This window comes from Amblyomma mixtum, chromosome 7 (assembly GCF_055824585.1).
Source record: "Amblyomma mixtum isolate Tamu chromosome 7, ASM5582458v1, whole genome shotgun sequence".
Classification (NCBI taxonomy): Eukaryota; Metazoa; Arthropoda; class Arachnida; order Ixodida; family Ixodidae; genus Amblyomma; species Amblyomma mixtum.
In genome coordinates this window covers 115,441,099-115,453,627 of record NC_143018.1, presented here as the reverse complement: position 1 = coordinate 115,453,627, position 12,529 = coordinate 115,441,099, and the positions used below count along the sequence as shown (strand labels likewise).

Sequence of the window (12,529 nt, the reverse complement as noted above, 5' to 3'; positions counted from 1 at the left end):
GTAACTATATGCTTATGCTTCACGTAGCTTATATATTGTCTTGCCGTATGATGGACATCCTCTAATGTTCTCAGCTTCATCAAATCGTTCAAAAGCTACTTTAGGCCTTCAGGCACACATCCAATCCATGTGATATGCTCATATTTGCTTCCAAGAATACCGTAAGCTGCTTGCATGTTGCTAGCGTTGTCTCTGACTACCAGCACTAATTTTTCGCTTCCAGCGATTCAGTCACTTTGTAGATATCGGTAGCAACATGCACCGCAGTGTGACGATTTAGGCTGGTTTCGACAGGTGAGTAAAAAATAGCTTTGGCGTAGCCAAGACCAAATACATGACTCCCTCGCCAGGAATGTTCGGCCATCCATCTGTCAAAGGTGTCAGACAATAAGCGTTTCACAATGTTTTCTGAACGTGTTTCTTTGCTCGCGTGCACTGCGAGTCCAGCAGAGATACAATGAGAAGCTGTCGTGAAGGAAAAGAATATGATGGCCGAAGCATCCTAAAAGTTGCACTCGAATATTTGTTCTCAATCACAGAGACGGCCACGTTGTTTGAGTGGAAGCCTCAGTCCAAAGCCGAGTCTATTTGACTTTGCTGCTCTGGAGTCATACAGTCTACAAAATACGCTACACTCTTGATTTTTTTTTTTGGCAATGGCTGCCCTGCATTGCGGCTACAGAGTGCTGCCTCACTTGTTTCAATTGATGACTCAGCTGACATAAAACCCGCTAGGCGTTTGTTTCCTTGCTGACAATTTCCTTGATGTCCAGCTGGCATTTTACACACCAACAGATGCCTCGTCAAATTTATGGCATCCGGCAATTCGCGGTGAACGCTGCAGTACTCGCATACTGCTCGTACTGTTCCACTACTGGACGTTTCGCACACAGAAAAGTTTTCCAAAGCGTTCGATCACAGGTGAACCATTGTCACGCTCAGAACAGTCTCCAACGTTAACAAAGTGGCATGCTTTCTGAGTACTCTTTCTTGAGTTTGTTTTGTCACAGTACACATGGCAGCACTGCGCAGCCCTGTACACTGTAGGAGATATAGGCAGTAGTAGTCAATGGTTTCGCGGACAGTTCCTTAGATGCCAATGCGAGTCCATCTCGTTTGATCTCGCTTAGTGTTACGGTATGGTCTTCCTACCCAGTCTCTGTCGCCAACAAAATAGGCTTGTATTTGTCTAACGCCGCGTACGTGAGCAACAGGCTATGTGGTTTTGGGCCGTGTGTGTCACGCTGCAGAATTTTCAGCCGTCTTGTTCTACTTCAGCCCTGAATTCAATTATTTAATGTCTGTTGTTAAATGCAGCCTGGAACATCTGCGTGACCTGGCCTTCAAACAGGGTACTCCCAGCACGAGGGTTTCAAATGCACTTTTGGCGCAGGTGATGACGATTGCTCTTCCACTTGTTCAACGATGTACGCTCTAGTTGTTTTCAAAAGAAAAACTACACCTACACTGAAAGCAAGCACTAATGAAACATTGAAACAGCACCGACAAATTTTTAATTCATTTGTCAATTGCAATGTAGAAGAAAAATCGCAAAAACTTTTTTAATTTAATTGTTTTGCGGCTTCGTTTGGTTCCGTTTTTTTCTAGGAAAGGAAATGGCTCCGTACCTGGATTATATATCGTGGTGGACAGCCGAACCGCGCCATAAGAGATGGGATAAAGGAGGGAGTGACAGAAGAAATGGAGGAAGTGATGCCATACTGGTCTCTGGAATAATTTCCACCACCTGGGGAACTTTAACGTGCACTCACATCCCACCTTTCTGCGTTTCGTCTCCATCGATACGCGGGCGCCGTGCTCGGGTTCGAACCCAGGTACTCCGGCTCAGTATACCACGTCTTAACCACTTAACCAGCACGGCGGGTTTGACATCATTAATCCTGAGCCGAAATATACATCATAGATAAGAGAGCAGAATTTGACTCCGTTCATAACCTAATCTAAACGAACTTGAGCAGACAACAAAAGAGACAAATTTGCTGCGCTTTTTCATTTCTCCAATGAGAGAAAACAAAGAGCGTTGCTCGGAAATACCATCCGTAAAACCTACTGCGCATTGATTTGTTGTGGAGATCCCCAGTTTTTAGTTCCAACGAGGCGCTGTTGTGGAAGGCTGTAGAATAATTTCGACCACCTGGGGATCTTCAGCGCGCACTGGCATCGCACAGCCCACGGGTGCCTTTAGCGTCTCGCCTCCATCGAAACTCGAAGGCGGCCGTGGGCTCTGCGATGTCAGTACAGGCTACAGACACCCGGTGGCCGAAATTATTCCGAAGCCTTCCACTACGGCACCTCTTTCTCTCTTTCTTTTGTCGCTCCCATCATCCTCCCTTCCCTTGCGTCGCTGTTCCGGTGCCCACGAGATATTTCAGACAATTACTGTGCCATTTCGTTTCCTCAAAAACCAACTTTCATTTTTTCGACTTCTAACTACTCCTGATGCTGCTTCTTTGCGTTTTTGGGGTAAAAACTTGCCGCTGCAAGTGCAGTGTAATAATATTGCTACGGGTCGACTCAGAGAAGATGAGGCAGATGAAGTGAGAGGGCGCTTGGCGCGTGCTCGGGCTCCGAATCCTGGACAGTGGCCTGTTTTGGCATCCGGTGCGCCCTGTGCTTGTGTTCTGTTCAGCGTGAGTGCACCAGTGTTCTGCTTGGCGTGAACGCCTCCTGCCACGTAACATCTTGGTGGAGGTGAGGACTTTCCCCTTCCTCTCGTTCTGGACTATCCCAACACGGAGCTTCGCAGCGGTCGCTACACCGGGACCGCTACAATGACGAAGCCCGGCGACTCGCCAAGTGCCACTGCCACTACATTCATGGTCATGGCTCATCCCCGTGACCCCGACAACTTTTCCGGTGCCTCAACTGAAAACGTCGAGAGATGGATCTCCATGTACGAGCGTGTCAGCACCCATAACAGGTGGGACCCCACCGTCATGCTGGCAAACGTAATTTTCTATTTATCTGGCACAGCAAGGCTATGGTACGACACCAACGAGGACGAACTAACGAGTTGGGACATCTTCAAGGAAAAGCTTCGCGCTCTGCTCGGACCTCCAGATGCTTCGAAGCTCGCAACCCAAAAACACCTTGAGTCGCGTGCTCAGTCCTCGAGTGAAGGGTACGTCACGTACATACAAGACGTCCTTGCCTTAAGCCACCAGGTTGACACCTCCATGTCGGAAAACAAAAAGGTGGGCCACATACTGAAGGGGATCGCGGACGACGCTTTCCATTTGCTTCAGTGCAAAGGATGTGATATCGTGGATGCCGTTATTAAGGAGTGCCGTCTCTTCGAGCAAGTCAAGAGCCGGCGCATATTTCCACAGTTTGAACGACTTCCCCATACGGCCGCCACATCTACGTGTGTTTTGCAGCAGCCACCACCTAGCCCACCTCCCACTTCGCCTCTCAACATCACCGACGCAGTCACCCGGATCGTTCGCCGCGAAATGGAGGCCTGTGCACCTGCGGCCCCTCAACCTACCACCCCCAGTCACCCCTTGCCCGATGTATCCCTCATTCAAGCCGTCGTGCGAGAGGAACTCGCAAATTTGGACCTCTCACATGCTATCTGTTCCATCGGGAACTCTAGCGTCCGACCACCAACCAGGAATGTTTTCCGTCCAAGGGCTCCGTACTTTCGTCGCTACCGTAATCCAGCAGAGTGGCGGACGCCTGATGATCGCCCAATATGTTTCAACAGTTCCTGTGTCGGCCACATTTCCCGGCACTGCCGCAATAGATGGTTTCCGACTCCTCGCACCGAGCTTTCCTATGCCAACCGTTCAGATATGCCCCCCCGTTTTCCGCCCCGACCACCTCATGACCAATCAGATTCGGCCAATGATCTCGCCAGCTCCCGACCACGTCGTTCTTCCCGCTCTACATCTCCCCGAGGCCGTCGTTTCCGATCCCCGCAGCCCCTTCGATCCTCGGCAGCCTCATACGACCGCTCTGACTTGGAAAACTAGCTGATGCAGCTCCCGGAGGTGACGCTGCATCCCCGACCAGGCCCACAAATCCTCTACAGACCTCCCACTTGAACCAACTAGACGTTTGTGTTGATGGTGTCCCCGTGCGTGCGCTTATCGACACTGGTGCGCATATCTCTGTCATGAGTGCACAACTTCGTCGTCGTTTACGTAAAGTTCTCACGCCGGCTCGGTCTCGAGTGCGTGTCGCGGACGGTGGAACAGTTTGTGTTGACGGACTCTGCACTGCACGCGTTAGTGTTGCTGGCCATGACCTTCCGGTGCAGTTCACTGTTTTGAACCCTTGTGCTCATGACCTCATCCTCGGCCTCGATTTCCTGTCAGAACACTCCGCCTTGATCGACTGCTCGCAAGGCGTCCTACACCTCGATCTCCCAACCATCGATCCTGAACCCTTGCATTCTCCCCGACTGTATTCGCCGGACCTAGTTTCTCTGCCCTCACTAGCCGCCTTATTCGTTACCCTACGTCCTACCTCATCAGTGGCCGATGGTGACTACTTAGTCGCCCCTATTTCAGATGTCTTGCTGCACCGCAACGTTGCACTGCCCCATACTGTCGCTACAATCAGGGGAAACAGCGTGTCACTACCGTTAATTTCAGCTATTCAGCCCAAGTCCTTCCACCTGGCATATGCGTGGCAACGTTCTCCCCTATTGGCTCCTGCCCAGTTGCCCCATTGGACCCTGCCCATGCATCAGCTCCTGCAGACCCTGTTCACGCTCCTACTTCGACTGACGCGATCACGGCAATGATGCCCTCCGATTTGCTCCCTGCTCAATCTTGTCAGCTGCGTGCGCTTCTCGAGTCCTATTCCGACATCTTCGACCTCCATAACAGCGCCCTCGGCCAAGCTCTTACCGTTACGCACCGCATCGACACCGGCGACGCTCCTCCGATCCGCCGCCGACCATACCGGGTCTCCCATGCAGAACGACAGGTAATCCAGGCTGAAGTGGCAAAAATGCTGGAGAAGAACATCATTGAGCCCTCTCACAGTCCTTGGGCTTCGCCCGTCGTCTTGGTCAAGAAGAAAGATGGCTCGTGGCGCTTCTGTGTGGATTACCGTCACCTGAATAAGATCGCTAAAAAAGATGTCTATCCGCTTCCTCGAATCGACGATGCCTTAGACTGCCTCTACGGAGCCAAATTCTTCTCCTCCATAGACCTACGCTCTGGCTATTGGCAAATTGCTGTGGATGACCAGGATCGGGAGAAGACTGCTTTTGTTACTCCTGATGGATTATATCAGTTTAAGGTTATGCCTTTCGGATTATGTAACGCCCCAGGATACTTTCGAGCGCATGATGGACTCCTTGCTGCCAGGATTTAAGTGGTCGACTTGCCTCTGCTATTTAGACGATGTAATTGTGTTTTCTCCCTCGTTTTCGTCCCACATGGACCACCTCTCACAAGTTCTTTCCCTCTTCCGTCATGCCGGGCTGCAGCGCAACTCTTCAAAATGCCGTTTCGCGCGTCGTCAGCTCACTATACTAGGCCATGTCGTCGATGCTACAGGGGTTCGTCCCGATCCAGACAAGATCCGAGCAGTAAAGGACTTCCCAGTACCCCGTACGAGCAACGACGTTCGAAGTTTTTTGGGTCTTTGTTCTTACTTTCGTAGATTTATTCAAGATTTTGCCGACATTGCTCAGCCACTCACCGATCTTCTTAAAAAGGATGTCAGTTTTTCCTGGGGGTCCTCTCAAGACCACGCCTTTGCCCACCTTATAAGGAAGCTTACCACTGCACCGGTCTTGGCACACTTTGATGTGTCAGCTCCTACGGAAGTCCGTACTGATGCTAGTGGCCATGGAATCGGAGCAATCCTTTCCAACGTCAATCCGGCACACATCGCGTAATTGCCTATGCTAGCCGCCTCCTATCCCCTTCCGAGAAGAACTACTCCATTACCGAAAGAGAGTGCTTGGCCCTCGTCTGGGCTGTTGGCAAATTTCGACCCTACCTATATGGCAGGCCATTCACAGTTGTTACAGATCATCACGCACTGTGCTGGCTCTCTTCTCTGAAGGATCCTATCGGTCGCCTCGGTCGTTGGGCGCTACGACTCCAAGAATATGACTACGTTGTGATCTACAAGTCCGGACGGTTGCACAAAGATGCCGACTGCCTCTCACGTTACCCTGTTGCCCACACTAATACTGCGACGAGCGCAAGCGCTATTGACCTGTTCTCTCTATCGCCGTTTACAACTATCGGCGAAGAACAGCGTCGGGATGCGGAGCTTCTCTCCATCATCGATCGCCTAACGTCCGCCCACACCGACCCTTCACTGAACCGCTTTGCTCTCGTTGATGGTATTTTATACCGCCAGAATCTTCAACCAACTGGTCCTGACGTTCTCCTCGTCGTCCCGAAGCACTTACAAACAGTCGTTCTCCACGAACTCCATGACCTCCCGACTGCTGGCCATCTAGGCGTTACTCGCACGTACGACCGCATCCGTCGTCGGTTCTTCTGGCCTGGCCTCTACCGCTCAGTGCGCCGTTACGTTGGTTCTTGCGATGAGTGTCAGCGTCGCAAGCGCCCTGCATCTGCTCCCGCTGGCTTTCTTCAGCCCATTGACATCCCTCCGGAGCCGTTCTACCGTGTCGGCTTGGATCTTCTCGGCCCCTTTCCTGAGTCCACTTCTGGGAACAGATGGGTTGCACTAGCCACAGACTATGCCACCCGGTACGCGATAACACGTGCGCTCTCCACGAGTACTGCCGCTGATGTCGCCGACTTTCATCTTCAGGACGTCATTCTTCATCATGGAGCACCCCACCAACTGCTCACTGACCGAGGCCACACCTTCCTTTCAGCAGTGGTAAACGACATTCTTCGCGCGTGCTCAACTAAGCACAAGTTGACGACCGCTTACCACCCCCAAACTAATGGCCTCACTGAGCGACTCAATCGCACGCTTACCGACATGCTCGCCATGTACGTCTCCTCTGATCACCGAGACTGGGACGTCGCACTCCCATACGTTACATTTGCATATAATTCATCCCGCCACGACACTGCCGGCTACTCTCCGTTTTACCTCCTGTACGGCCGCGAGCCTCAACTGCCGCTTGACACATTGTATCGAACATCTTCTCCCCCACATTCTGAATACGCCCGTGAAGCCATTGCCCATGCCGACCATGCTCGCCAAGTCGCCCGTTCCCGCTTGCAAGCCTCCCAAGCTTCTCAGCAACAGCACTATAACCGCCGCCACCTGGACAGTGCCTGGGTCCCTTGTATTGCTCTGGGTGCCTTCTCGCCGTGTAGGGCTCTCGGAAAAGCTTCTTTCTCGATATGTGGGCCCGTATCGTGTGCTGCGCCAAGTCACAGCCGTCACATACGAGATTGAGCCTGCCTTCCCCGAGTGCACTTCCCGTACTCCACCCTCCGATATTGTGCCGTGTCGCGCCTTAAGCCCTACCACCTACCTTCTTCTGACACTCGCTAAGCAGCACCGCGACGGTGCTTTTGCGCCCGGGGGTCATGCTACGGGTCGACTCAGAGAAGATGAGGCAGACGAAGTGAGAGTGCGCTTGGCGCGTGCTCGGGCTCCGAATCCTGTACAGTGGCCTGTGTTTTGGCATCCGGTGCGCCCTGTGCTTGTGTTCTGTTCAGCGTGAGTGCACCAGTGTTCTGCGTGGCGTGAACGCCTCCTGCCACGTAACAGTATTTTGCTACGTCAGACCGAGCGGGCCTATATTAAGCAGGAAATAATCGAAGAACCATTGCAAAGAACCAATGGTTTATAGAATGTCCTGCCAATGTATCGCTGAGTAGCCGGCGTGAAGTTCCGGTTGCTGTCTCTGTGTCTTCACTGGAAAAGCATTTCTTATAAAACCAGGAGCTGAATATATGTTTCATTTCTGACGGAGGCAGAGTGGAGTGAAAAAAGTGAGAGTGAATTGGAGACCGCTGCGCAGAGCTTTCCTCAAATTTCAACTTCCTAGAGGGAGAAAGAAACAGAAAAACTTTATTTCAACAGGAATTCGGGGCACGCCCCATGGTCCCCGCACGAACCACGTTCTCGGACTTAACATCCACACAAACCACTATTGTGGATACACACTGGATGGTTGAGTACTTATGACTGTGTAAAATGCTGAGGAGAGTGCATGTGCACACACGGAGTTGCAATTGGCAACATTTAGGATTCGGCTACAATTTCTGCGGCGAATCTTCTCGCACTCTCATCCAAAGCTTGGAAGCACCAAAAGAATAAGGTAAAAATAAAAAATAATAAAAGATGAGGTCACTGACGCTCACCTTCGTCATGTAGTTGCTCGAGTGCCCGGCTGCCGGCTGGCCTGTCTGCGCCGAAGGGAACCCCCTATGCCCATTCGCCGACGTCACAGCTTCACGAGTGTCCACTGATGGCACCCCACCCGAATGCGAGACGTCGACATTTTGCCGTCGGGTCCAGCTTTACTGTTACTTGCCTCATCTCCCCCTACCCCAACCTGCCGAAGCCGCAGAAACGCTTAGTCCCAACAGCGCACAGTCTAAAACCAGTACTGCGCGGTCACCGCTCAATGGGCATAGAAGCACGAAAGTATGATAGGCTCACGCACGCTCTTCTTTGCCACGTTGGCCAGTTAACCGTCCTGGCTACCTTACTATTGTTTTAATTCTGCTGAGGAACTGTATAATTGTGCTTCCATGCCCTGGATCTCTGGTTGAACCATTTTTCTCCCTGCTCTTGCTTTTGTTTGTTGATGTTGAGTGCAGTCCGGGTCCTAAAAAATATCGGCTGATTCTCCTGCGGAAGTACTGGTACTAAAAAAATATCGGCTGATTCTCTTGCGGAAGTACTGAAAGGAGACAAAAATTTTAATTAGCCTTCTACTAGGATAGAAACAGTACAGAAAGAAGTTGTCGAAACGTTGACAGAGCTAGAAGACCGGCAAAAAAAAAATTGGCTATGGCTCAGCTAAGGTTAAGCCTGGATATCTCGAAGCGAAAAGCTCTCGCTGCTTTTCAGCCAACTCCCAAGCTACCACTCTGCGCCGTCCGACTGTTGCTTCTTCTTCTCCTTCCATGGCAAGAGTGTGCGCCTGTTCTATGGGCAAGCGCGCCTTATGTACCCCTGCTTTCAAATCAGCACTGAGCACGGCTTCGGCGAAAGGTCAAACAGCTGCTCGTTTAGCTCTGGCGTTTTCATTCTTTCTTCGAAACCGCTCGAGGTCTCCCGAGGTACAGCCTTCGCTCACCTCGAAATTCTCAGTTGACGCAGCAAAACGCCACAATTCAGCGTCGTTTTGCCGCCGTTTAGCAAGGAATGCCTATCGTGCTTCTGGTGTTTCAGCCGCTTGTCTAGCCTTGCACTTTTCGTATGCTCGCTGCTTTTGAGCCAACTCCATCGCTACAACTTCTGGGTCTCCTTTTCTTCCTTCCATGGCGAATGTCTGCGCCTCCTCCACGGCCGCCGCCGCCTGTCACGCGCTATCGCAACGCCTTGCGAAATAACCTTCTCTTGGGACGGCGGCGGCTACCGCGCGGCAGCGGCGAAGGGTAAACCGGTGGCGAGGAGGAGGAAGAGCGCGCCGCGGCGGCGCCCAGGGCTGGCCCATGCGAAGCGCGGTGTTAACGAGCTATAGGGAAGCTTTTCGCTTCAAAATACTTTTCAAGCTATATCAGCTAGAAACGATCAGAAGCTGCAGGAGGCTGGATATTGAATGCAGCTATGGCAGCCCGATTTCAGATGGAAGCTTGTGCACTGCGCCATGGGCCAGATGATGCTGAGGACCGCTCACGACAGACAACCTAGTTTTTATGCGAAGCATATTACTAGAGCTACACTACAGCCCGTCGAGCACGGCGGTGGAGCTACCATTGGCCTTTAGCGTGACCACGTGACACCACGCGACAACATGACGTCACAGCAGAGCAGAGATGGGCTGCCGGCTCGCGCGGTCGGCCGCGGCGGTGGAGGCTCCACATCAGAGGCGCGGCGGCTGACCACGTGAACACATGACGTCACAGCAGAGGAGAGATGGGCTGCCGGCTCGCGCGGTCGGCCGCGGCGGTGGAGGCTCCACATCAGAGGCGCTGCAGCTGACCACGTGACGCTACAGCAGCGGTATAAAGCTGAGCTTGCCTCGCTCTCCGGGCACTTACGAGGCGGCCAGGTGTTGGGATGCCGCCTAGAAGCAGGGCTGATTTGAACGAGAAGCGAAAGCTTCAGCGTGCCACAGAGACCGATGAAGAGCGGGATGAACGTCAACCAAGGAAAGCCATGTATTACCAAGCCTAGCCATCATATGCTTCGCATCTGACTTAGCTAAGCCTCAGCCATTTTTTTGCGGAATGAAGGACGTGAAGAGTGACACATATTGCGATTCTGAAGCAACAGCAACAGGATTACCAATGAGAGGATTTTATGTGCTCATGGACTCTATCTGTTTATCGACGGTAAAACACGGGACATAATTGTCAAATTTGCTACATATCAGCATAACAAAACTTTTTTTTGCGCTAGTTGGTGCATTTTGAATCTACGAAAAACACCAGCGCTCAAGCATGCAACACAAGAAAGAAGAGCAAGACACAGTCGCGGATACTCAACTAAATTTTATTGAAGGAAGGCACACAGCTCAAATAAGGCGAGGAATAAAGGCGAAAAGGAGGAGAGCGAAGAACCAGGAATGTTGACAGCCCGCCCAAGCAAGCAACAAGACACACAAGAACTCAAACATTAGCTGCTTCTAAAAACTCGACGTCTGACGCAAAGGATGGGGGAACATGCCCGAAGTTTGTCCAGTAAAGGACAAGTACGCACAATAAGTTGCCCATGTCAATAAGTGCAGAGGATGCGTGTATCGGTTGGATGAGACCAGAATTCTAGGTAAGAGTACCGGCAACGCTGCGCGTGGTAGCCTGAAGCATATTGTATTAAGAGCAGCAGCTCAACCAGCTCTCCGTCAGTGTCACTCTTCGCAGCACAGGCTGACTTTTTCGAAACAGACAACGTTTGAGTTTTTGTACGTCTTGATGCTTGCTTGCGCATGCTGTTGGCATTCCTGATTCTTCGCTCTCCTCCTTTTCTCCTCTGTTCCCCGCCTTTTTTAAAGGGGCGCCCAAATATATTTTCAGTGCATTTTTTTGCCTCTTGGTTGCTTAGAATCAGTTGTATTGATGCTATTAGCATTGGTCGTACCCCATGTATTGGAGTTTTAAATATTTCAGTTATGTCGCACAAAAAAATTTATGGCGCCTATGGTGTCACCACACAGGCGGTTTTAGCCGTCGATATTACATCATCGATCGATTGGGAGCTTGATAATTGTACAGAGAGTACTGTACTGCAAACTTTATTGATAAATAAGGATACGTTTTGTCACGCTTTCGGATTTTATATTAGATCAAGAAAACCAGGAAGTTTGCCTTACGTAAACGTACTGCAAAGAAAGCAAAAAAACAAAGCACCAAGAAAGATTCTGGCTATTGTTTCGCTTCAAAGGACTTTGCACCTCTCTTTGCTCATGCGTTCATGACCTAGCACACAACACTCAAGGCTATTACTCTCTATTTATCCGAGAAGGGCTTGGCGGGATATTGCGTTCTATAAGCGTTCGTTTCGGTCTCAGGGAAGGACATAAAGAAAACATTGGCGACGATTACGTTAATTCCTAATATAAAATTTGAGCGCAGCTCACCAGCTGTTTCAGCTTTCCGATATATTGATGCAAAGAATTCGAGCAAGGCATGTATGTACAATTACAGACAGCTTGTTATTTTTCACGCATATTCCTTCTTCAAGAGTCACTCCACTAACAGTTCTTGATTGTCATGAAGGAAGCTTTGTGGTCGGAGAAATAGATGGATATATGCTCGACTTGCTGCCCCAATGCCTTGTTCTCAAAGACGAGGTCTACGCAAGTATCTCGCGAGGTTTTCACAGCCGTCGGTGCGTTACGAGCGAGACGAATGAGATGTTCTCTCGAATAATTGGTAAGAAATTCGTTTGTCGTTATATCTGCATTGAAGTTCCCTGCCACCCTGGCAGGTGCCAGGTAATGGTTGATCGCGAGAGTTCGCTCGCCGTTGTCGACGCTAACGCACGCAGCCCACTTCTTTCTCTCATCACCCCACGTAACTATAAGCGCGATTCAGACGTCCACTGCCCGAGGGAGCCAGTCATGCGCACATCCTTTCCTTAAAATGATCGGAGTGTAAAACGTTGTCAACGCCAACGCCAGTCAACACCCCGATTGAACTGCACATGTACGGGAATCCAGTGCCCATTGTGCCTCAGGTGAAGAGTCTCGGTCTTCTCATTAACAACACACTCGGTGCAACCGCCACCCTTCAGCTCTTGCAGAGACAGACCAAACAGATCGCTGCACTTATCAGGCGGGTGGCAGCACGCAATCATGGGCTGTCTGAACGCGAGACCCTCAATATGACAAATGCAATAATCATTAGCCGCATAACATACCACCTTCCATACCACATACTCACTAAGCGGCAAAGACAACAGGCAGACATCCTAATACGCACGGCTG

The 12,529-nt window shown here is 50.9% G+C and overlaps 1 protein-coding gene across 1 annotated transcript in view; it reads right to left on the bottom strand.

The window, feature by feature from the left end:
• LOC149337279 (facilitated trehalose transporter Tret1-like) overlaps positions 1 to 8,312 on the bottom strand; it is an 80,688-nt gene extending 72,376 nt beyond the window's left edge. The window contains exon 1 of the mRNA XM_089554371.1: positions 8,292 to 8,312. Within this exon, the coding sequence (XP_089410497.1) occupies positions 8,292 to 8,300 (9 nt within the window). The 5' untranslated portion in view covers positions 8,301 to 8,312. The remainder of the gene's footprint in view (positions 1 to 8,291) is intronic.
• Between the last annotated feature and the right edge of the window lie 4,217 nt (positions 8,313 to 12,529).